A 27,301-nucleotide genomic window follows, 5' to 3' on the forward strand; every position below is an offset into this window, starting at 1 on the left:
GAACATGTCCTGGTTCCTGTGTTGATCATATTATACTATCGTAACCCTAACTCTAACCCTTAAATGATCTACCGATGGTGGATGTACTGGATATTAAAACTGATAGTTAATAACCATAAACTACTCAGAGTAAATATATGCTTCTCTTCTGTTTTATTGGAGGTGCTTTATATGTACATGGTGAAGTGGAGCTCAAACTCCAGCGTTTCTGTTCTCCGAGGAAATCAAAGCACAATCTTTTGTCTCCGGGACATCTGAATTGTTGATTTTTTTGCAACTCAGCCTGTTTCGTGAGTACCAGGGCATTATTTAGGTAATTGAATTTTGTCACAGGAGGATAGGGTGAGGTTGAAGATAGGGTGAGAAGTCCAGACACCCAAACAACCCACACAAAGTAAAACCAAACATAAGGATTCACTTGAAGTGGACTAACTACATGACCAGGAGGAAAGACTCACAGTTTAGATTCCTTTCACACCTGAATGTCCAAAATAAAGTAAGTTTTTGATGCTTGTTTGTACAGTTGTTCCAGTCAATTATTTTTTCACATTTCAGTTTTGTGAACACATTAAAGACCTACCACGTTTTATCATCCTCACCTGTAGAGTTCATGTCTCTGTACTTGATGGTACATGGTTGATTGTCGGCATGTTTTTAACCCATAAAGACTCAAACAGCCACCGACAACCAAAACCATCTACTGATCTAAACTGTTTAATACCTGTTGATCCATTAATCCTATCAATCCATGCCAATGATTGGTGTAAAATACAGTTTGTCATCTTTTCATGGTCATCAGATATGACCCATTTGGATGTTCAGAGGCTCCGTAGTTACTGTGGAAACACCGTCATCTTCTACAACATTGATTCACCAGTAAAACCCATGGAGTTGGCTCAATGACAGTGGATGGACACACTGGGTTTATGTTCAGTTAATGATAGATTGGACTGAAAAAGACACTTTTTCTTCAGTTTTCTCTGTTTCTGATATAATGACCCGCAAATGTAATCTGAGCTTTAATGAACATTTACATGATCAGTAAATTAAATATAAGAAAATACCTGATTTTCACTGAAAAAATGCAAAATACAAAGGATAATCTCATAATAAATTGTGTTAAGGTTAGGGTTATATAGATATGTTATATTATAGTATATATAGGGTTAATAGATGTGGTTACATTTTGGGAAAAGTTGGTCAAAATTCAATTTTTTAATGAATTTTTAAAGTGTTTTTTCTTCTCACATTTACTTATAATGGGTGAAATTTTAAATGTTTATAAAAACATAAATTTTGTTTCAATTTACTTAAACTTGCCACATATATAGAGGCAGTTCACATGCTGACATCACCACACGCATAGACATGATGACATCAGCTGGATTGATGCCAAAATTAGCTACAATATGTGTGAGAGGCAGGGTTTGTTGTGCCTGGCACTACTTGTTTATGGTATGTTATTTGCCCAACCATCTGTCTATCTTCTAAACCACTTTGATCCTTGAGAGGCTGTAGCCTATCCCAGCTACCCATGGGTGAAGGTGGGGTTCACCATGAGACGAACAACCAATCACTCTCACATTCACACCTATGGGCAATTTAGCGTAACCAATTAACCTATTAAGTGCATGTCTTTGGACAGTGGGAGGAAGCTGGAGTACCAAGAGAGAACCCACACAAACACGGGGAGAACGTGCAAACTCCACACATCGAACCCAGGACCTTCTTGCTGTGAGGCGACAGTGTTAACCACTGCACCATTGTGCTGCCCTATTATTTGCCCAACCCATTGCAAACTACAGAGTTAAATAAAGTTGTCCTCTGTGGCACAGATGGGGATTCTTTTCCTGTCTGGTGCTTCTGAAATGGATCTTGATCATGTTGTCTTGGAACATTTGGAAATAGAATACACTCCTGTAAACGTAGACCACCTCTGGGTTCAGCGGGATGGAGCCCACTGAGTTAAACTGGCCTCTGGGTGTATTTAGACATCTAACCTTATAACAATACAGCACACACGCAGCACATCATGCAGGTGATTGATGGCTTTTTCCACTCTGTCTGACATTTGTCTCCGTCTCTGTGTCATCCACAGTGAGCTTCACAGATTGCGGCGGAGGGAAGGTGTGGTTTGACGTTGGTGATGCCTCTGACTTCAGGGTGAAGGAGGATGGCGTCGTGTACACCCTGCGGCGCATCAGCCCGGCAGGGAAGGAAGTACCTGTGCTTGTGGTCTATGCCCGAGACCTGCAGTCCAAACAGGTCTGGAAGACCAGGATTCACTTCATCACCCGTCCAAATGGCAATAGAGCAGCACCTGAACAGGTAAAACAGAGGTGGTTTAACAGAGCTGTGCACACACTGTCAGTTTTCAGTGTCACAGTGATCACTTGAATTTCTTTCTTGGCATTGTGTTTTTTTGGTTCTCCGTTTGTCCTCATGAACACTAAATCTGAGGAATAACTACAGGGAACTTCTTCAAATTTGGTGCAAAAGCTCATTTGGACACATGGTTGAACATATCTGAACACTGTATTCAAAGGTCAAAGGTCAAGGCACACTTTTTATACCCAACAGGTCAAAGGTCCCTTTCACTGAACACTTCCATTTCACCAAACATACTCCCGTACATTTTATTCACTTCCCTACAAGTCCTCTCTACCTGCAGTACATTTCAAGAATTTTACATTCAGGGATGTAAATTGAAACTTTACTGTTTGGCAGAGGCATAGAACTGAGGCACATATTTCGATTTTGGTCTGTTTTATTATATTTTAATAAAAAAAAAGCTTGTGTTTTCTTGGCAGACTTATTGTAAAAAATTTACTTGTAACAGAAAGAGCTCAACTATAATGTGTAGTGGCTTACAAGGAATAATAATTTAACTGTGAAACATCTGCAGGAGGCGTTGAAGCAGTCATAACCAGTGCAGCAGAAGCATTTCAACAATTACTGATTAAAACTATAAAAGATAGACTGTTGGCGCAACAATGCAATTCAATTAAGTTCTGCTCAATTTACCATACGAGTAGACACATTATTTTTCTGAAAACACCCCAAACATATGCTGACAGAGAAATGTGTAGTATTTTTATCCTCCATTAACAAATAATATTATGATGTTCAAAACACACAGTTATTATTATTGTAACACATTTTCCAGAAGCCTCATAGAAAGTGCACCCATCTTTTCATTCATTGTGATAATGTAGAACTAATTACTTTTGCGCACCTATTTCTTTCATTGCTTCCCTGCCTGAAGAGTACATACATTTACACTTACACTGACAAACCTACTGTAATATGAATGCAGAATAGAGATAGTAGACTTTGCATTAAACAAAAGTGACATAAAATCTATATGACGCAATCAAAACCAAACCCGTATTTTATGAATTCGCAAATACCTTCACCGCATGCAGGATTGTCATTTATATGCATCAGATATAGGCTCCCGATTCCCCAGAGCTACACACTGTCAGTGTTTGATGCTTCAACTTACAATACTCCACCGTGTAAGTCGTCATTCTATTTGAGCAGAGATAACTGTACAGTCTCTACTCTCATGCAACTGTACTGCTGTTCATGTACGAAAACAGCTACCTAGTATGAGCTATGAGGCTACGTAACACGGACAACCAGACAGTCAAGCCCTTCAACTCGGACTCAGTAAGAGATTGTACACATCATAAAACAGAAACCAAAATCACAAATCAGTGTGAAAACGTGTATTCTGTCATATAATCAACACAGCTATTACATTCATCATCTGATGGTCAGGGGGTTAAACAGCTGTTGGCACAACAGCTCTGTGAAGTCCAGAATAAACATCCAATGCAGCTGAATTTACTATTGTATCAACATTCATACCTTCATTTTCATTTGATCATTTTATTAATTTTAAGCCACCTTATGTCATGTTTTATAAACTGCCTAGTCCGTTTTTTTAATGTTTTTTTCTGGCAAAGAAAAACTGAAATAAATCACTTTGGACTGAAAACAAATTCACTGGGCAACGCAACAGCTAAGTACACATGAAGAAGAGCTTGTGTAGGATTTATTTTCACAAATAAGCAGTAGATATAGTTTCAACTTCTGTATCTACCGTTGTTTAATAAGGAGTGTTTAACACAAATGTTTCCTCATTACAATACTAAACTAATCTTAGTATTAAATCAGTATTGGAATACATGACATATGGATGTTAGCACTTATTAGTTTATTTTTACATTAGAAAAAGTTGATATTTCTGTTACTACAAACAAGTATGTGCAAAGATTTGGCAAGTAGTTCATATTACTTGGTGACACTTATCATTGATCGTCGATAATGTTGTTGGGGTTTTCAATAAGTTAGCTTTAAAGCTAATTTGGAGTGTTTCACCTCAGCTTCATCCTTCTGTCCAAATGTAGTCAAGAACAGTAACATCACCCACTTTTTTCTGAACTGTCATTGTGAAGCCAATAGTTTGCAATTTGGCCAAAAACATACTGTTTTTTTGGAGCTAGAAGTGACACTATCTGGACAAAAGAAGTCATGTGTGCTAAATGCCCCATTCTAGCTTTCTAGCTTACTGACTCAGTAAAACTGTAACCTTCATCAACAACTGTGTAACTGTGTTACCAACCCCAACTATAACTGAGCTTAAAAAAATGCACTTTATTCAGTAAAAAGAATCTCACATTGTCCGACTGGGAAGCTGTCATGTAACCTGTCAACCAAAGCCTGACGCGGCAGGCATCAAACCTTAGAGCTGATAAAAGGAGCAATTATTTAAGGATTGAACAGCAGATCACTTATTAGAGGTTCCACGTGAAACAAATGAGACCAGAATGACTCCTTATGACCAACTTATCGACTTATTATTTTTTAAAGAGCATATCTATGGTAGCCAGGGGTTTTAGGACTCAAACCCAGTAGCCATCAGTGGTATTACAACTTTGAGATGCTTCCACATTGGCTTCATTTAACCCTGTAAAGCCTGAACCATTAAATCATTGATGGAAAATTCCACTTCTTTGAAACTGAAGCCTTTATTGGTCCTTCCGAATAACCCCCCTTTTTTTTTTTCAAATATCAATTTCCATGTATGAGTTTCAGTTTTGTATCATATTTGATACATTGGGTCTCAAAGCTCAAATATTATTATTTTTGAACAAACAAAAACATAATATAACACAAACATGTCTAACAAATTGGTAATTCCTTTTCAAAATTGGCAAAGTTCCTCCTCCTTCCTCATTAATGACAATGTTGTAGTGTCACTGGAAAGGCCTCTGGTGAATGAATTTCTCCGAGGCCCCTGTGGATTATCCGTCTATTGCATGTATATAATTGTATACATCAGGTTTTTCAAGAAAAAAAATATCACACTGATCATGTAGAGGACTTCAAAACTCATGTATCAAATATAAAACATTTGGCGTTATAGGGTTAAGAGCCAAGGACATTTCTTATCATTTGGTACCTTTGGTTCCATTAAACCAAGATGGCTACCACTTTGAAGTCAAGATTGCAAAGTGGCAGCTCACCAAACAATGGCTTCTTCTGTTCCTGTGATATAGTTGAGTCTCCCTCTCTGCTTACGCTACACCACTGATACAGTGACAATGCATTTGTGTCAAAGCAGGGCATGTTTCAATTCAATTAAATTTTATTTATAGAGCTCAATATCACTACCAAGTTGCCTCACGGGGCTTTACAGAAATTTTTGAATTGATTTAAAAAAAAATTAATAAAAAAAAAAAAAAAATTAAACAAACAAGTAAACAAACAGTCAAGTAGTCAGTTAATAAACAGTCAGTAAAGCAAATGGAATCCCCCATCCTTAGACCCTCCTTCTTGGCTAGGAAAAACTCCAAAAAAACCCAGTGGGAAAAGAGAAACCTCGGCGAGAACCACAGTGAAGGAGAGATCCACTCCCATGGACGGACAGGCAGTAGATGTGACCAGGACTGACAGTCATCCATTTGCTGATGTAATTCCAGTCTGTAAGCATGCAGTAGGGTAAAAGGATGCTTTAAAGGATAATATCTGTAAGTTATAATTATCTTCTGACAGTTAAACCCATAGTCGCTCTGCGGCTGATGTTATGTCCAATCATATTGTACTTTCACTGTAAAGCATACAGTCGACACTGAATACCACATGGACTGAAGCAGAAAACAAGCTTTCTGATTGTGGTTTATTGTGGTTTTATGCTTTTGAATGCCCAATTCATGAAAAATATACCATGCGTCTTGCAGTTAGGGAAAGGGGGATGGAGAGAGCGCCACCTGAGTTTGTTCCGGTAGTCACTTAGAGTTTGATTTCCACAGTGAAACATCACCCGGGTGAAGAAATTAACTGCAGTAAAGTGAGCTTTTTGAAACAGCAATTGTAATCAGTGACTGCCTGGTTCAGAGGCAATGCAATTTTGGAATAAATCATACACTACTTTTATTAACAGCAGTGGAAAGCCTTGATGTGGTGATGGTGGTGGTGGCTTGGTAAAGACTGCAAGGGTAGAGTTCACATCCTGAGTTGGACAAATGGAGAGGAAATGAGTCACTGGATTTTTTTTTTTCTTTATTAAACAAGACCACTATTTTCTTTAATCTTATCAAAGTGCTGCCAGTGCTTCACTATAACCATCAAAAGCTTAATAATGCTGTGGGCACCACAAATAGATTGTACAGAGGTCACATTATGTTGAAAATACTAAAATACTTGTTGACATTTTTCCCTAAAGGTAACTTATGCCTTTAGGCAGATTTCCTCAGGCATATTTTCAGTTAAGTGTTCATCTTTCAGTGTGTTTTATTAGGTTATTTGATTGAGTATGAAAGGACTGAGGCTCAGCATGATGCAACAACCACTGACCATTAGATGAAGGAGAGGGTGTGAGTCTAATAGATAGGTGGTAGGTGTGTGTCCTGGTTTCTACCAAATCAAAAAATCCAGATAAGTACCACAAATAATCAAACTACCAGTCGTGCATCTCAATGCATTGTAAGAGATGTAGAATTTCCTATATTTACCATGTCTGGTATAGGTCTGGATTTTGATTTATGCACAAATCAGTGTTTTTCAGCAGGAGCATGTCACGCCAAGTTATCAACATTCAGATGGTTTTTAATACCTGTGGTGCAGTCCAATGTGATGAAAAGCTGAAAGATGGAATTTCCCCCCATATTCCCCTCAAAGATCAGCTCTTTAGAATTGACACTTTGGGGTTCATCCAGCATTCATTTCCTTGCCATGCACCTTGAATTTTTTTTCCCACCCAATTTGGGTGATCTATAGTCGCGGAAAAAATGATTAGACCATCAAAAATCATCAAAAACAATAGTTATGCAATCGAATATTAACTCCTGTGTGTATCATGTGACAAAAACAGTCAGAAAAGAAACCATGGAATGCCTAAAAGCAGTGTTTTTGTCAGTACAATGCCATAGCTATTGATGTAAGAACTGAAGTGATTTTGGTTATTATCAAGAAAACATGGAAAATGGTTAGATATCAGTTCTTATTATTTCCAAAAAAAAAAAACATTGAAAAAATAAAAAAGAAATATATATTATGTATAGTATTCTTTATAATTTTCAGCCACAATTTACTCACCAGTGAATTCATAGTGTACAAGACAAACCTACTGATATATCAACAATATGCAAAAGATCATGTTCATCAAGCTGTTCATTATTATTTATTATTACTTTATTAGCATTGAGTCTTCTCTTAAATCTGTTGGAGTGATTTTGGAGCGCACACAAACCTGCCGCCTCTGAGTTGTTAAAAATTTTGGACATAAATTCATTAACACCACTACATCCCGTTAACACGAACACCTGGATCAGACTGGCATCTTGTATGAAGATGCGCTGACAGAGAACTGTAATTTTTGACAACCGGAATCATGAAACGGCATGAGCATGACGAGCCGTAATATCTCTCTCTGAGTTTGTGTAATGTTGGATGAACTATGTGCACATATAAAATCACAGCTTTTGCAGCCCAGCAGGCGTCTGAGGTTGGCCAAGTGCTGATTGCAGAGACAAAGCGAGTCAAACAGCCATCTGTTAGTTTCTTTCATGTACAACAGCGATAATAAGGCCCTCTGCATGTATTTAGACGAGACAGTGGCCTTGATTGGCTGTTCTTCTAAACACAGACCAGAAATAGCCGGCTGCCATATGCTTTAGCTGCTATCAGCATCGCTCACTGCAATTGGCGAGGAGGAGAATCACAGCAAGTGAAAGAAGCTGTCAACAATCCTTCATAAGGAAAACTCTAGAGGAGAAGCCGTGGCAGTTAACAGCCAGTCATTTGCCAGGGGAGCAGTGTCAGCACTGTGCCCTTCAGCTGAGAGGAGAGGCACGACGACGCCTGTTATCAAATGAAACCGAAGAGCGAGACAAACAGGCGTCACATTTACAGCCCACCAAGCTCCAAAAAACGTCAGTAAAATCACTCTTTGGATGACAGATCACAAAGGGTCACCTTACAAGAACACCTCTTTTACAGAACAGGAAGTGTCTTTGTTGACTCATCATCTGACTCATTCACGTTTTGTGAAATAAACAAGAAATAATCAAGTGGATAAAGCACAGACACAGAGAAAATCAAACCTTTTCTCAAACAGACTTCAGTGGTGGAAATCAGCTAATTTAGATGATTTCACAACAGGATGCATTCTTAAATATCAGGCTATACAACAGAGTATTCAGTAGTTAGCTATCACAGCAATTTGACTGGTTTTGTATCAGTAAAGATACTATAAAAGTACTGTCAAAACCTGTCGCTGTAAATGTCTTTTTTTTTCTTATTTTATTTTACACTTCCATACAAACTACTCCTCTTCAGAATGCCCTGCTCTGTCACTTTCACTCTCTTTACATTTGTTTGTATTATTTTGATGTGAATTTGGCTGCATCTTTGCCCTGTGAACCAGCAAAATGTGTAAATTGAAAACAAAAACACAAACCCCAAACAAAACAAAACTAAGAAAGTAAATATATATTTATATATCTGTAAAGAGTTTGAGTTGTGACTCAATAATATAAACTGTAGGGTAGTATTGAGAATTGACTGTAAAGAGAAAGCGTATGGGGTGTGGGATAGAGCTGCACAATATATCGTTGGAGCATCATCAATGCAATGTACGTGTGCACAATAGTCACATCGCAGGTCCTGCAATGTAGGAGGCAAATGAACTAAATGTGTTCTCATCTAATTTCAACCTGGGTACATGACACACACTAGGCACAGCAATCCACCAATCACAATTGTTCTTAATCAGTTTGTCCAAGCAGGCCACGCCCCCTGCACATGCAGTGAGTCGCTGGTATCAACATAGAAAAATGAGCAAAGAACAAGAAAAAATCACCAAAAACAAAGAAAAGAAAGAAAAGCAACATCAGTTATCTGGAATTACTTCGGCTAAAAGAAGGATGATATTGAAACGTATTCTGTGTTGATGGTGCCTTCTACCTGTCGCTACAACGAGAGGAAACACAACTAATTAGTTTGACCATTTACGTCGGGACCACACAGCTATTATATCCTCCTGGGTATTTTTTCATATCGCAATATATATCGCAGGGTTAAAAAAAATCGCAAGGTCAGTTTTTTCCAATATTGTGCAGCCCAAGCATTTAATCAGTTTTGGTTACACGTTCATTTATATTTAAACTAGGATGGAAAAAATTGACTGACTTTTATTTTTCTTATCTTTCATGTCCATTGTTTTGTCTTATTTTAGTGTTAAGGGATGGCTGTCTACTGTTCCTTGTAAAAGTTGTGTACTGTATCTGCTCTATGCATGCTGCTCTGCTTTGAAAAGTGAATAAAAATTGGAATTGTAATAACTATAGGTTAGTATTAATATTGTGCTGCTGCTTTTTTCCCTCTTCTTATCCACAGGTGAATTTAGACTGTTTTCCACACTAGAAATAAGGGTCATATCCCTCTGTTATCTTGAAATGTGACTTTAATTTGGGATAATTTCAGGTATTAAATTTCACTTGACTAATACAGCTTTCAACTGAGGGCTGTTTTTATTACAACAGCAGGAATGACATTCTTACTGAGTTGCAGTAAGTTTGCAGAAATATTTGAAGTTTTTAACTAATTTATGGATTGCTGTCTGCTTAGGAGGCACCAGAGTAATCCAATCAAACCATCTGTGTTATATTTAATTACACAGCATCGTATTCTTTGTATTGGATTGTATTGCATTAAATTGCATTATATTGAATCATAATAGGACTGAATCATATTACAGTGGTAGTTGTTTCATGTGTGTCTTTAATGTATTAGATCATTGGAAATGCTTTAAGATGCACATCCCATCAGACTCATGATGGACATGAACTTCATTTTTAATTCGGGTTTTATTCAAATTTTTTCTATTTATGGTGTTCATAAGAGAAAAACGAGTCAAAACTGAAGGTTAATGTATGCTTTAAAGAGAAAAATTAATAAATAAATTAAATAAATAAATAAAAATAATCTAATGAATAAAACAAGTCACACAGAAATGCCTCACATTTCAGAAGCTGGAACTGGTTAAATTTTTGCTCAAAAATTGACTGAAACAAATAATACATTATTATAACAGTCACCCAGTAATCAAGCAATTTCGCACATTTGATTTTATTTCACTCATTTAAAGTTGATGCTGAACCTTCCTAACATTTTAATTTTTGCATAAATTACACTGTATTCATTACATGCTTTTACTGAATAAACCAGAGGTGAACTCAGTAGAGCGTTTACCTCCACCAAGGCGCCACAATCATGTAATTTAACAAAACAGTCTACCTTGCAACGTTGGAAAAATTCGAATCTGCTGTTTCTGGATCCGCTCCACAGCGCAATAGCTTCAACTAAATGAGTTTTCAGTTTCATTGAAATCAGTGCTGTAGTTTTTGTGTAATCCTGCTGAAAGACACACAAACTCTAACAGAATCTTAGCCTCCTTTGAGCGCTTTGCTTCTTTCATAGATGTAGTTTTACTGAATATTAAACATTAAGGTCGTATTTACAGCTTAACACTCTCATCCCAGCTCTTAGGTCAGGAGCGGATCAGGCAGCAGGGAATTGTGGGATGGCAGAAAGAATGACAAACTCCTCTTCTTTCCCATCAGCGTCTCCCATTGAGTGCTGCGCTGTTTGCTCAGTGACCAGTCATGCAGATCCGCAGCGATACACAACCACACACACAGTGACAGGTGGTGGTCATTTATCAGACGGACTATAATGAGAGCATTAATCCTGGCCACTGGAATGAGGTCAGAAATACCCTGAGTCACCAGGCCTTCCCAGCATGCCGCCTGTGTGTGGGTCTTTGTGTTGCGACTGTGTGAAAGTCTGTGAGTTGGCCCAGTACACACTGCTTGTTTACTGTCTCTGCAGGTAAAGCCCAGTGATGCAACACTGACTCAGCGGGTACCAGAAATCTTGTTTCCATGGCGCAGCGTGGTTGTCAGGGGTGATGGCTCTCTGAGGCGAGTGAAGAGGGACTGGGTCATTCCGCCTATCAACGTCCCTGAAAACTCACGAGGACAGTTCCCCGAGGACCTCGTCAGAGTAAGACAACACACACACTGAAGCATCCTCACTGTAGCTGAGAGCCTTTACTCACCAGAAAGAAAACACACATTCAGATGAAATCTTTCATCTGGTCCACAGCAGAACAAATAAAACAGGCACAGACAAAGACAACGCCACCATATAATTAAAACAATCAGATGTAATTTAAAAGGGAAGTAATTATGCATAGAGAAAGTAATAGTTTTGTGCTGTTTTTACATCTAAACACTGAGACATATGAGCTGTGTTTCATTATCATTCTCAGGCGAATTTTAAAGAAACTTTTTTAAAGGCTGCAGACAATTAAAGGAAAAGTGAATTAGGCATGTTGCCATCAACTGATTAAGAAACAATAAACTGTGCTGTTGTCAAACTGTCATTGTAGGCTATGTTACATGTGTTTGGAATAAACAGAATAGAAGGAGAGGTCACAGAAATCAAGATTAATTCGATCTCCTCATCAGTCCTCACATTTTTAGACTGCAGTAGCTCCCATTGTTCCATAGCATTGTCAATCAACTTCGAAACAAACTTTTGAAATGTCGCAAAAAAGATCTCCGAATTATGTCAGTTAACTAGCTTAGAGTGAACAAATTAGACAAATTGTGTAGGGCCATCAGAAGTCTGCTGTACGGGCTACATTATGGATCAACTGGAGGGTCCGCTGTGATCCATGTGTATAGTTTAGTATTCGTATCATCAAGATACTAAGTGTTAAAATGAGATATTGATCGTGATTAGCATATTTGCACACAAGCCGTATTGGCACATTTCAGTATAGTAACGACTAATGGGTCAATGATAGAGTAGAGCATCCCTGTGGCCAATCTATTCTTATTTCAATCAATCTGTTGTTTTTCTACTGCCAAAATGCAAAATTCACATAAATGCATATATGGTGATGAAAACAGGGTAAATGCAGAGATGAACTTTATAAGAAACTGGACACGTTGTACTAATTATTAACCAATAAAGACCCAAAGTATCCACTGGTGGTCAAAAGCATAGTTATCTAAACTGTTTAATACCTGCTGATCGACTAATCCTATCAATACATGTAAATAATTGATGTAAAATGCAGTTTGTCATCTTTTCATGGTCATTAGATATGACCCATTTGGACGTTCAGAGGCTTCGTAGTGAACATGGAAACTGTCATCTAGAATCACACATCAGAACCCAAACCCTCTTCAATGGAAACACCTACAAGTAGCAATTATACCTTGTTAAAATTGTAGAAATATTGCTTTGATTTTGCGGAAAACTGTAATGGAAACCCAGCTATTGATATAACCCCATAGGCTTTACTGGTGAATCAGTGTTGTAGAAGATGACGGTGTTTCCACGATCACTATGGAGCCTCTGAGCGTCCAAATGGGTCATATCTGATGACCACGAAAAGATGATAAACTGCATTTTACACCAATTATTAACATGTCTTGGTATAGTGGATAGTAGATCAATAGGTATTAAACATTTTATATCAGTAGATGGTTTTGGTCACCAGTGGCTGTTTGGGTCTTTATGGGTTAACCTTACTTTTGAAGTTTGAGGTGAAATATTCACTTATACTTTTCCAAAGTCAGATCCCATAGGACACATTGGAAGGAGCTGGACTTCAGCTCTCTATTTCTACAGATACTGATAGGTTGTAAAGCATCTGTCAGTGCAGATTAATCAGTCGGCCTTTACTGTAATTCCAGCCATTGGGAGCAGAACAACTAGTGGCAACTTCATCAAGTGTGCATTTAACCTTAACGTCAACCAAAAGGCCAGAACCAGATGACCTGAGAGGTCTGAGAAGCCTGTCAGGGAGCAAACCATGCACGACCATAGAGAAAATGTAAAGTTTTTTTTTTTTTCCAAATTCATCTTCTTCTTCTTTTTCTCCTTTTTAATTGGTGGGTGAAGTATAAATCTCAGCTTTGAGTGAATTGTAGTTTAGACCAGTGGACCAGCAAGGAGAGTAGGCAAACTGTCTAGAGGTAGATGCATGAGCAGGTTTTTGAGCTTTTACTTTTGATAAAAAGCTTTTAACAGCATTAAAGCTTCAGTCAACTGATTTTTCTATGCTTTTCTAAGGGCCTATATCCACATTGTGTGTGTTTTGTTTTTGTTTTTTTCTAGCAGAAAAGTGCTGTCAGGCCAATTGACATAAAGCCTAAATTGAAAAAATAACCACACTGCTCTTAGGCATTGTTTCTATGACAACATGTAGCCATTTTGACCACTGTTGTGCGATAGACTAGCATACAAATGCATAGGTCGACAAAAACACAACAAAACACTCAAAAGCAGTATTCAGTGGCTATCTGCTCCCACAAATGGGTTCCTCTGTCTCTGTTGTGATCATTTCTATGTTCCGGATAGATGGATACGGCCAGGACAAGCATCTACTCAGTTTCTCTTGTTACTAGGGTGACCAGCGGCGCCTCATCTAATTGGTCGCTTGAAAAGGACTGACAGTGACTAAACTAGCATTTTTCTGGGAAGCACTCAGAGTAGCCGTGCCAAGAGATGGACTGCTTGTGAAAAAAAAGACTCCCAGCTAAACATTTTTTCCCACATCATATTGCACATACACTCCCTCCTTAATGGGAACTGAAAAAAATAAATAAATAAAAATGTTGGTCAGAAAAACACTCGACATGGACATCATCTCTCACTGTCAGCAAATAGGAAAAAACTGCAAAGTCGAATAGTGATCATGATTTTTTGCTGTCCCTGGAGGCTGCACCGGCCTCTGAAAATGTGTTCTACACTAAAATTATTGGGAAACACTAATAATTAAAACTATTTGATAATAAAACTTTTGAGGCTCTTCTGGCTTTCACTTAAAAAAGAACATAAGTAAGTGCAGGCAAGCAGTCTAGATGAAGTTTAATTAAATTTTTCATTTGTTAAATTTAATAAGTAGGTACAGAAATACTGATATGAGGAAACAGTTTTATTTAGCCCTGCTAAAAATATATACTTCTCTATTTTTTTTTTTTTTTTAAGTTAGTTTTACTTACTTCAGATCACAAGCCTTTGTGTGAAACTGAAATTTTCCATGATCAGCACATTAGTAACACACAAAACCTTTGATTACTTTGATAAGAAAATAAACTGATGTTGGTTCCTCTGTTATTAAAAAAGAAAAAAAAAGAAAAAATTACCATGAAATTGAGGCTTTAGAAATGACACGAACATACATTCAGAATCTATTGATTTTCTTAGCACTTAATCTACCTAATTTCAGTTTCTCTTCTGGAAGTCTTTTTATTAATTTTGAAATGTAAGTACGTCTATTCGCATGAACAAAGGCATAAACACTTCCACATATAGTATCCTATTCAATTCCATTTTACGTAGGTTGATACAAGAGGTGTTCAGACTCGACATGTGTTGTTAAAGGTGTCTGATTTGCATTTTGCGCCTCTGTTTTCCATGCTGTCTTTCTTGTGGTTTGTAAACACGTCCATGTGGGTGTCGAGACCTGTCTTCCGAACGCTACCTTTTTTGTTTTCTTTGTTTTGATCACATGGACAGCGTGGAGGATATTAATGGTGTACCAGATATCACAGCTTATTTCAACTTCAGCTCAAATCAGATGTTCTGTAGTTACACAGCAGCAGCCTCAAGCATTTGCTTAGTGGTGTCTGTATGAGCGTAAAGTCTTACTGACATGCCAGACACATCCAGGTCAAACCCAGAAAGTTTGGCTGGATTTTTTCAGACTTTTACCTTTAAATAGATCGTCATTTGCAATGGCAGGAAATATCTCCAAAATGCTGGAAGTGACATATACCAGGGTTCCTACACAAGTATGGAACGCATCGGAAGTATGGAGTTTGATTTTATACATTTCCAGGTCTGGAAAAGTATGGAAAATGGAAACAAATGTATGGAAAAATATTCATGTTTGCAAGACTGTTCTATTTTCCAAAACATAAAATTATGAATATCAAAAAAAGGATTTTTCGTGTTTGTTGATTGGAAGCTCCAAAGACAAGTTCAGGATGCACTTGGTCTCAGTTTAAGAACTAATCACATGTGAAATACAAAAGCCAGCACTGCTCTCTCTGGACAAGAGCTCCCTCAGGAACTCAAGTCAAGGAGCCCTGAATTCCGGGTCCGATTGACAATTATCTTCTTGGACTCCACCCCGAACAATAGGTTGGACTTTTTGCAACATCATCTGACTCCGTCTTCTGATTGGACCTCATCTATTGACGTGGCTTGCCAACCATCAGTCCACATCTTGTCGCTGGGATGTGCTACGCAAAGTGTCATGACTGTTGTTTTAGACGCATATCTATTGGAGTGGAAGGTCTGAGTTTCTGTAGCCACAAGATCTTCTGCAGTGAGCAGAACTGACCCAGAATCTTATCAGTACTGGTGTCCATAGGTTTACTGGGAGACAAGCTTCATCAGTAGAGAAATACATGAGGTTACTGTGATATTTTAGAGCAGTTCAGAGCAATACTGTAATTTTTCTATAATTATTCTTGAAATTGATAGATCTGTTTTTTTAAGGCGCTTGCTAGCGCACCTAAAATGTTTGTGTGAGAGCACATACAGTAGGCTACACGTCCCAGAAAACATTTGGGCAGATTGACAGGTTGAATGCCCATCCTTCTGCTCTCATCCTCCTCCAACCCATTTTAAGGCCTGCCCAGGTGTCGTCAAGTGTCACTGCTTCTTTGACGGACGGGTGATGTCCACACACTGTTAGTGAGTGAGCTATTCAACATACCTTGGATGAGCATTGGCAGAACTCATAATGGGTAGATGTAAATTCTCTGATGACTGGCTCATAAATCCCAAATATAAAGACTCATTGGCTGGTTGGAATTTTTATTCCAAGACATCTGGAAATTAGGGTCTGGAAAAAATACGGAATTTTGAAATTTCAAATGTGTAGGAACCCTGACCTTTTACAACTATGCAAACCAGGTGCTTGTTCTGGGTTGGACTTGATTCAACTCACAGACCTTATAAAAAATGCTTCTCCATAAGCCAGAGCCACCATTGTTCAACCTTTGTCATGGTAGTCCTGTCTCCAGCTCCTTATGTAAATGGTTCTTGTTTGTAGGCGAGTGAAATGTTGGTGCCATTTTGGAACTGTTTTTCCTGGCACATTGTTCAAGATTAGACTCCAAACCTGCCCTTAGAATTGCAGTGAAGGAAAAGATTAGGACGCAAATTGATAACAGAGTTTTTGTGATGTTTCAGTTTTGCTGTTTATTCTAATTTAACTATAAAACGCCTTTTATTTTCTTCCCTCCCCTTCGTCTTTCAGATCCGCTCGGACCGGGATAAGAACCGGATGCTGCGTTACAGTGTGACAGGCCCCGGCGCCGACCAGCCTCCAACTGGTATCTTCATCATCAATCCCATCTCTGGCCAGTTGTCTGTCACCAAGCCTCTGGACCGAGAGCACATCTCCAATTTTCACGTAAGCCTCTGCAGTGAACATCACAGCAAATATGTAGCATTCGAGTGTAAAAGTGGTGCATACAAGTCAAAAAGTAATGTTAAATTGTTTATAACCTTTTCAAACTGGTTCACCACTCTGCCGCCCGTATCATCACCAAACCCCCCCCTTCCACCACGTCACCCCCATGCTCCAGGAACTCCCGATAAAACAAAGAATTAAATTTATACTCCTGTTTACTTTCAAAACCATCCACAATTTCGCTCCTCAACACCTGTCACATCTCCTCCATATCGCCACTCCAGCCCGTTCCCTGTGGTCCTCCTCCTCCATCCACCTCACTGTGCCCCCTGCCCCCCTCAGCACCATGGGAAGCAGAGCCTTCAGTCGCTCTGTTCCACTTATCTGGAACTCTCTGTCACCATCCATCCATAATAGTGACTCTCTTTCCATCTCAAGTCCAGACTTGAGACTTATCTGTTCAAGATTTCCTAATAACTCCCTTACATCTACCACATACTACATTTCTTGCACTAGTTTTTCCTTTATATTTATTTTATCCTTTGCTTTACAGTGTCCTTGGGTTTTGTGAAAAGCGCTAACAAATAAAAAAAATATTATTATTATTATTATTATTTTTTTTTTTTTTAACATCCATCCATTTCATATGAGGGACAGGGCTTGTTTAGTGTCTGGGTTTTAAGTGAAGAACAGGCCAATATGCATACATTAGATTTAATTTTGATTGGAAACATCTACACTCAGGTCCATAAGTATTTGGAAAGGAACGCAAAAGTTGTAATTTTGCTCTGTAAACTGCCACAGTTGACTTGAAATGAAGCATGGACCATTTAGGAATTACATTATCTTAAACAGAATCCCTTAAAAGCAACTGGATTGTAGTTGTTGACAGTATTTTTTTTCCACATATGGGAGACGCAAAACTTTAAGTAAATCAGTAAAAACATGACTTTAATTGAAGCCTAAAAGGCCTGGTTTATGTGGGAGAAAAGTTCAAGTAGTTTTATTCTGTAAATAATTAATCAATGATAAGAGCAAATAGCAGCCAACCACTCAAACGGTTCAATGATCAAACTATAAGAAAGTGGAAAATAGAATAAGCCACTATATCATTAAAATTCATCCTGGATCAAGCAAAGGTGAACACTTAATCCGGGCCAGTCAGCTATAGAAATACTTCTCGTAGATTACATTTCCATTCATTCATTTTCCTGACGCTTTCCCTTTTCACACTTGGTCATGTCCATGAAGTTATACATAAGTGAGGAACTCAAAGAAAGTTGAAAAAGCTGGAAAAAATTTAAATTGAAAGATAGAGAGAGAGCATATTAGGCGCTCTGAGGAGAGTTACACAATTCACTCGAGAGATTTTTGAAGAAAGAGGATTCTGCAGAATGAATTCAGTTAGGTGGCCTCACTTTTTCCATGTAGAATGGTGGCAGAAGGGTTCCGCGGAAAACGAAACATCCACCAGTCTGTAATAAAACACAGTAGTTATAGAGAGAAGTGAGGAGTACAGCTAGATTATATGTTTGCACAGACAAACAGTGGGTACACTGTCTTAGCTGAACGATGTCAATTCTTGTCAGTATAGAATTCCAGAGTTGACTAACCTGGCATTTACAGAACTTTATTTAAATAAGAATAAGTATATATCAATTATTTTTTCATTTCCATTGAGTATTTTCTCCAGGTATGTGACATTTGAGCATTTGGTAACTTCTAAAATCCTGTTAAAAGTACAGCAAATGCATCTTCATTCTCAACAAAGCCTATAAGATCAGCTGTTTCTTGGTTTAGAGCAATTCCACCATCCAGATCAGTGAATTTAATAATCTGTTTCTCACATAAACATAAAAAAGAATAGAAAAAAACAACAATCTCTAAAGCCACATCCACCTTGCACACATATATCTCTATGAACAAACTTCATCATCAGCTTCATTAATAGAGCTATTGTGAGACTATCATCGCTAATGTTTCGACAGATTGAGCATCCATTCTGACTTGCTCCTACTATTACATTTTAACGTCGAGAGCCTGTTTTCTCTCCGCTGCCATCAGCCGCAGCCATCTTAGTTGTTTGCAGAAGTCGACAACGCTCCGCTCCCCTGTCAGCCATTGTATCATACCCGCCAAATATCATAAACGGTTGTGATTGGACTGCTACAGGCTTGGTTGGGTGGAAATCTGTTTGAGCAGGAGGGGTACCAGATGAAAGCTGCCAGAGCAAATAAAACATGGGCTCTCAGATTTATTCTGGCTCCCAGATGATCGTCTTCTATCAAGACCATTGAACATTTGAACCATATAGAAAATGTGGCTCGCTTCTATTGTTGTTGCTTTTTCCATAATGTTCTTCTGCAGCTTTCTCCTCTCAGTCCAAAAGACTACATAGAATAGAAATGAACCTGACACTGTTTGATGCCATTGTGGTTGAGTTATGACACTTTTGTAAGCTTCCATGTAAATCAGTAGAATTACATCATGGATTCTGCTCAGCAAATGGTAATTAAAGATCTGAAATTATGTATTTAACCTCCTACCCAATTTCTGAGCATCATGGGTTAGATTTGTTACAGCCCAAAAACACAAGCACAGATCAGATGCAGAAGTCTGACATACTCTCAGACTGTAGTGTATTAAAATTGGTGGTGTAGGGGTTAGATAGAAGGGTCTGGGTTAGTTTCACAGTCGCTCTAGACCAGGGATGTCAAACTCATTTTAGTTCAGGGGCCACATGCAGCTTAATATGATATAAAGTGGGCCAGACCAATAAAATAATATAAATAATAGGATAAGAACTGATAAACAATGTCAACTCCTAAGTTTTTTTCTCTGTTTTTGAGTGAAAAAAGTAAAATTCTGTAATGGAAATGTTTACATCTATGAACTGTACTTGAACATAACATGAACAAATATGAACAACCTGAAAATTCTGAAGAAAAATAAGTGCAATTTTAACAATGTTACGCCTTAGTTTATCATTTAGATATATGCATCACAACTTGCAGATCACAGTGGATCTAAAAATACACAAAACATTTAATAACAGGCAGAATATTGTTAAAATTCCATATACTTTTCTTAAGACATTTCAGGTTGTTCATATTTGTTCAGGTTTTTCACATTTTTTGTAAAAGGCTTGTTTGTAAATCTCAACATTTTTGTGTAATTTAACTTTTTTTTTTTTTTTACACTAAAACCAAGAAAAAAGTTTGCATTTTTCATTATTTATAGTTTATTATAACAGTATTTTACTGGTCTGACCCACATTAGATTGAATCGACCTAAACTGATTTGAACATCCTTGATTGTTAATATCTTCAGTGTATTTTTTGTATTTTACAAATTCATCCGTCGGGCCAGACTGCACCCTTTGGTGGGCCAGTTTTGGCCCCCGGGCTGCATGTTTGACACCTGTGCTCTTGACACTTTCTGTCTTGACTTTACCTGTCAGCACCCCTGACCAGAGAGATGATGAAGATCTGGACTTGGTCACAGCTCACTGCACCTAATGTGTGCTACATGCTAATGCTAATTCAATAACTTTTATTACCCATACCTCATCTGTTTAACTTCACTGTTGCACCTTTATTGTCTTTTTATTGTCTCCTCAACCTCCTGCTGCTTATTGTTATATTCTATGTTTATAGTTATATTATTTGTTGTTTATAGCATAGTTATATTCTATTCTTTTTTTTTCTATTTTTACCCCGCCCCCCGAAGGGAAGGCAAGGGGCATTGTTTTTGGTTCGGTTTTTTGTTTATTTGTTAGTTTGTTAACACTGTAACAGCAAAACTATTGGTTGAAGTGATACCAAATTGGGTTTATAGAATGCCAGTAACCCAGAATAAATCTGTAATATTTTGGGAAAAGTAGGTCAAAGTTCAAATGTTTTATGCATTTTTAAAATCTTTTTTTTTCCCCCATTCATTTATAATAGTCAAAATTTCAAATGTCTGTAGCAGCAAAACTTTTGGTTGAATTCATAACAAATTTGGTTTACAGATTGTCATTGATCCAGAATAGATGTGGTTATATTTTTGGAAAAGCAGGTCAAAGTTCAAATTTTTAATGAATTTTTCAAATCTTTTTTTTCTCCCATTTACTTATAATGGGCCACATTTCAAATGTCTATAAAAACAGCAATTTTGTTTCAATTTACTTCAAACTTGGCACATATGTAGAGGCAGTTGATATGCAGATATTAGCACACGCATAGACATGATGACATCAGCTGGATCGATGCCAAAACAATATGTGTGAGGGGCGGGGTTTGTTGTGCCTGTCACCACTTGTTTGTATTCTTTCTACTATGTTCATTTTGCACTGTGAGGCCTTAGAGTTTTGTAATTTCAGTTTTCTATACACAATATACAAATGGCAAAACTGACAATAAGCTGACTTTAGCTAATTGCTAATGCAAGATATGTGTGTATTAGTGTATTAGAGATTGAATTTCCGTACTAAATTATTAATTGATAATAGATAATAAAGATAATAGACAGATAATAAAGTGACCAAAAATCTATCGGGCACTACCTTGTTAAATGTAAAAGTTAATTTAATGCCACCTCTAACTACAGCACACCTGACAGTCATTATCAGGCTTCTGCAGAGCTTAATGATAGGCTTATCGTTTCAATCAGGTGTGTTGGAAGAGGGATACATTTAAAGCATGCAGGATAGTAGCTCTCAAGGACCAGGGTTGGTGACCCCTGAACTACAGTATGACAACATAAGTAACTTATGTATATAGGTATGTGTGTTTCAGGTAGGTTTAACAGCAAATAATGGCAAGTGTTGTGAATGAAGTTAAGCTTCATTGCTAAATCAGCTTTATTTAGTGCTAGCAAGATATTTAGGCTACATAATAGAAGTGGAGCATTGATTTGGAACTTGAAGTAGAAATTTCCCACATTTCAAGGGTTGGAAGCGAGAAAATCAGAATCCCTTTATTGTCATTGTACAAGTACAACGAAATTGAGGAAAAAGAAAAGAGTTGGAAGAATTTAATCAACTCTGATTTCAAAATTCAAGATGGCTGCAACAACAGTAGTGATGGAAGTATCAATAAATTATTAATTAGCCCTGAACACGTTATCCACCCAGCACTGTCCCACTTGTGTCTGTGGTCTTCTGTGCTGTTTGTATCTGCCAAACACTCGTAATAGATTAGAATCGACTAAATTGCTAGTGATTGTGTGAGTCAGTTAGACCTGATATTGACTTACCTTTTGTTTTCCAACTCCTTGTGTGGGAAAATGGCCCTCTAAGGTGTGACCTCCCACTTCACTCTCAGTTCTGAGTTATAATGCAGCTCCCCACACAGTGACACTGAGTAATGACTGTTTGTTTTTAACTGTAAAAGCTGCCCAACTTTATGCCTTTAACTAAACTTTCTAACAGCAGGAAAGCTGAGGATACAATATGATGTTGGTTGCGAATTACATCCAGTCAAATTAAAAGATTTAGATTACAAAACTAAGTATAACACTTTCAATGTTTTTCCAAGAAGAGACTGAAGGAGAGTTCAGATGATTCACTTCCTGCTTCATTTGTAATTCCTTTCCCAATCTCCTCCTGGGCAATATGTTATCCTCTTGTTTATATTTTCATCTTCACTGTCACCCTCTCCTGGATATATTCTCTCTTAAGCACATAGATGAAGAAGAAATTTCTTTAAAAAAAATGCTCTTGGTGTTTGCTTACTATATCTAATACAGTCACATACACCTCAGAGAGCACAGTCTAACCTTTTTGATCTGTAGGCATGCACACACACAGCTCACACAGGGGAGTGGAAATCTGGAGTCGCAGCAGGGTGATTTGCATTTAAGCCGTCTGATGAATATTCATGTGATTGGATGTAGTTGTCAGAGCTAGAAGCTGGGATTGGCCAGCATGTTTATTCATGAGGGAGGTTTTGGCTCTCTGAGAGCCTCATACAGATGCTACATAGGCTGTAAAGGAATGACTTATTGGACCAATCAATACCTATATTCAGCAGCTTTGACCATTTTATGCTAAATACAGAAATCTCTTACGTCTGCTGTTTTAATTGGGAACATCAAAGACAGTTATAAAACACAGCAGATTGTTGGTTTTCAAAGTGACGCTGTGTACACTGAGGATATATCAGCATCGGAAGTGTGTTCTTAAATGTGTGTTTATTTATATAGAGGCTGCATTTCTTCAGTAGCTTCTATTAATACACTATTCCATATTTAAACTGATCTGAAAGCTAATACTAATGGCCACTGCTGGGGGCACACTCTATTCATGGTTCATAACCACTCTGTTTTTCCACATTTCAGCTCAAGTGCCCATTCATTATATTACTTAAATACAAAAGACTGTGTTCATGGAATGGTATAATTAGACTTGATTTGTAATCATTGGCTTTGTAGTTGAACACTTGACGACCCTTTATTTCACCTCTAAACTGAATTGTAACCGCTGTATCATAATATGTATATTTCCAGATTCTTACTGTTTCACAGCCATAACATATACTCTGCAGGGAGTTTCAACCAATCACAGGTAGATGACCAATCTCCAAAGCACAACCGCCCCCTAGAACTTAAATATCAAACTAAAAGAAAGCTAAATCAAGACTTTCCTGTGATGAACAGGTGATGCGTTCGTGTTGTACTCCGCATTCACCTGTTGGTAACCAGGAAAGGCCCCAGTTCAAAATGACTTTCACAAGGACTAAGCAGTTTAGAAAACAGATGGATAAAGAGTTTCACCTATTTTTAAAATACTTTTAACTCTATCTACCATGAGTGTTTCCTACAACACTATGCACAGATTAGCTTTTTTGTCATAAACATATGCATTGAGTTTGTTTTTGTGCTACTACTCTGGGGTGCTGGTAAGGGGGGGTAAACATAACAAATTCATGGGGCCCAGTGAAAACTTTGTGTAAGGTCCGCTGTCACTTTTTAACTCCAAAGAGATCCACCCCTTAGAATCAGATGTTTGTAAGCACTGACAAATAGTTTATCCATATCAAAGAAATGTCTGAAGGTCCTCAAACTATCAAACTCTACACACACATCATTCTGTACAGTGGAACTCAAAGAATAAAATAAGTGATCATAAAAGAAACAAAAACAAAAACCTTTAACTTGAAGGAGAGACATTCAAGTATTTTTTGAGTCTTGTATTTTCAGCCCAAGTAACAGTCATGAAAGGTCTCACTTGTGGCTTTTCCATTGGACATCAGTGCAAAACTTTATATTTACTAAATGTCTAAAAAAACAGGACTGTGTAATGTCGGTTTTCCATTAAATCACAAATGCGATGATTTGTTTATTTATTATCGCGAGATGACACGAGAAGTCATTCCATAAACATGGTGACGAACATAAATATCGTGTTGACTTACACATATATTCATTATTACCTCCACCAGGAAGTATTGTGATCGCTTTGCTTTGTGTGTTTGCATGTTTGTTTGTGTGTTTACATGTTTGTTTGTTAGCAGGATATCTCAAAAAGTTATGGACGGATTTTCATGAAATTTTCAGGAAATGTTGATACTGGCACAAGGAAGAAATTATTCAATTTTGGTGGTGATCGGAGGGGAGGGGGGGCACAGGTCTCTCTTGGCGGTGGTCTGTGCTCTCCGAGTGCTTTTTCTTGTTATATATTACTCCTCTATCCCATAATAAATTAAAAAATGATTCAGTTTCCTGGTGTATCCATACATACCACGCCATGTTTCTTTTAAAACTCTTCTTCTTTGCTTGTTGTAACATCCGTCAACATCCTCTTCTTTTTTTTTTTTTTTATTCATGTGACTCTAGTTGCGGAAAAAGGTCTTTCCATTGCAGTTTTGCATTATCTAACAATTTCACTACACCCAAAAAAATGCCTCTTGCCAGTGCAAAAACTTTTCATCAAAAACAAGAGTTTTAGCGAAATTGTCGTTTCCCATTAGGCAAATTTTTATGTACAAATTATATTCGCATAATTTGAGGGTCAGTGGAAAAGCGACTAATGACCTTCATTCACCCATAAATCTGTTAGCATGCTAACTCTAACACAGGTTGAAAGAATACTTAAGTAAGTAGTACATCCCAACAACTAGGACCCACCTGCGCTAACACAAATTCTGGTTGTGTGTATTTGTGTTTGTCCACAGTTGCGAGCACACGCTGTGGACCTGAATGGGAATCAGGTGGAAAACCCAATCGACATTGTCATCAATGTCATTGACCAGAACGACAACAGACCAGAGTTCACACACACCATCTTTAACGGCTCTGTGCCTGAAGGATCCAAGCCAGGTACATGCACATGCACACGCACACGCATGCACACACACACACACACACACACACACACACACACACCCACACACACACACACACACACACACACACACACACACACACACTATCCTTCAAACAGTTCTTACCCCATAAGTTTAATGAGTCACATCATGCAGACCTGCATCCCCCCCCCTTCCCCTAAGGAAGGATTAGGTTTAGGTTTCTACAAGTGGCTCTAAATATCCCTATAACAAAAGACGTCCATGTCCACCCACACACATTTCTAACTTCCTAACTGGGCGATTTAATCCTCGTTTCACTGATATATCTGCACTGACTTGTGCTGCTGTGTTTCCCCTGCAGGATCCTTTGTCATGACAGTGACAGCGGTGGACAAGGATGATCCAAAAACAGCCAATGGGATGCTGCGTTACAAGATCCTTTCCCAGAATCCCCAGAGCCCCTCCTCCAACATGTTCACCATTAACAACAAAACGGGTGACATCATCACGGTGGCAGCAGGACTTGATCGGGAGGTGTGTGTGTGTTTGGTTGGACATTTTGTAAGGCTCATCTTCAAACCCATATGGAGCAGCTGCTCTGAGTGTCTGTCTCGCCTCCAGTGTCCCCTGCAGAGGAAAGACAGCTTGTAGCTTTTTTTGACTAATGTTCTTACGTCAGAGAAAAGATTTGGTTTCTGTTCTTAGGTCACAGCATCCTGCAGCCAATAGTTAAAACGCCATATACTGTCCAAAACTATGCATGCATTTGCTGCATGCCAAGGAGATTAATCTTTTTCGAGCAGTAAGACGAAAGACTCAACACATTAAACACATTACGTACTTTCATCAAATATGGTTCTCACTAATTGTAAAAGGGTCATTATGGGCTTTTTTTTCTTTAACAACATCATCAAGCCAAGGTTCATGTACAAGCTTTTTCGCAGAATTTCAAGTACTAGCTGTTTTAATTAGCAGATGGATTTTGCTCTGTTGTTGTGATGTCCTGGCCAAAATATGTTCATTACTCAGTCAAACTTACTTTGTTTAGTACCTTTGTATAAGTTTGTGCAGTTCAGTGTTTCACAGATGACAAAACTAAACAAGTGGTATACTGAATTAACCCATAAAAACCCAGTGCTACTTTTAGGGCAGTACCTAAATGATTTTTTCTCTATTTATCCTTTCTGAAGTGATTTACCACCATTAATTATAATATTATCCTCTGTATTTTGTGCTTTGTCAATGAAAATCAGGTATTTTCCCATCGTTAATTTACTGATCATGTATGTTCATAAAAGCTCAGCTTAAAGTTGATTGTCATCATATCAGACACAGAGAAAAATGAAGAAAATATGACTTTTTCAACAAAATTTGTCATTAACTGAACATAAACCCAGTGTCTCCATCCACTGTTTGTGATCCAATTCCATGGGTTTTACTGGTGAATCAGTGTTGTAGAAGATGACGATGTTTCCATGGTAATTATGGAGCCTCTAAACGCCCACATGGGTCATATCTGATGACCATGAAAAGATGACAAACTGTATTTTACACCAATTATTTACATGTATGGATAGGATTAATGGATCAACAGGGATTAAACAGTTTAGGTCAGAAGATGGTTTTGGTTGACAGTTGCTTTTTGGGTCTTTATGCATTAAATCAGTCAGGGTTGGCCATGGCTCAGGAGGTACAATGGGTTGTCCAATAGCCGAAGGGTTGGCAGTTCAAATCCCGCTCTGTCCTATTCAGTCTCTTACATCCTTGGGCAAGACACTTCACTTGCACTCACACTGGTGAATGTTTGGTGGTGGTCAGAGTGGCCGGTTGGCGCGAATTGGCAGCCACGCTTCGGTCAGTTTACCATCACCAGAATGTGAGAGTGAATGAATAATGGATCAATAATGTAAAAGCGCTTTGGGTACCTTGAAAAGCACTATAGAAATCTAATCATTATTTTTATTATTAAGTGGATGGACATGGGTTACGTGTTAGC

General features: G+C 38.0%; 1 protein-coding gene across 1 annotated transcript in view; it reads left to right on the forward strand.

Annotated features, from left to right (window-relative positions):
- LOC115418697 (cadherin-2-like) overlaps positions 1 to 27,301 on the forward strand; it is a 168,001-nt gene that overhangs the window by 81,392 nt on the left and 59,308 nt on the right. Inside the window, exons 3-7 of the mRNA XM_030133247.1 lie at positions 2,099 to 2,328; positions 11,401 to 11,574; positions 16,862 to 17,017; positions 25,174 to 25,318; positions 25,667 to 25,839. Coding sequence (XP_029989107.1) covers positions 2,099 to 2,328; positions 11,401 to 11,574; positions 16,862 to 17,017; positions 25,174 to 25,318; positions 25,667 to 25,839 — 878 coding nt within the window. The remainder of the gene's footprint in view (positions 1 to 2,098; positions 2,329 to 11,400; positions 11,575 to 16,861; positions 17,018 to 25,173; positions 25,319 to 25,666; positions 25,840 to 27,301) is intronic.

This window comes from Sphaeramia orbicularis, chromosome 4 (genome assembly GCF_902148855.1).
Source record: "Sphaeramia orbicularis chromosome 4, fSphaOr1.1, whole genome shotgun sequence".
In the NCBI taxonomy this organism is placed as follows: domain Eukaryota; kingdom Metazoa; phylum Chordata; class Actinopteri; order Kurtiformes; family Apogonidae; genus Sphaeramia; species Sphaeramia orbicularis.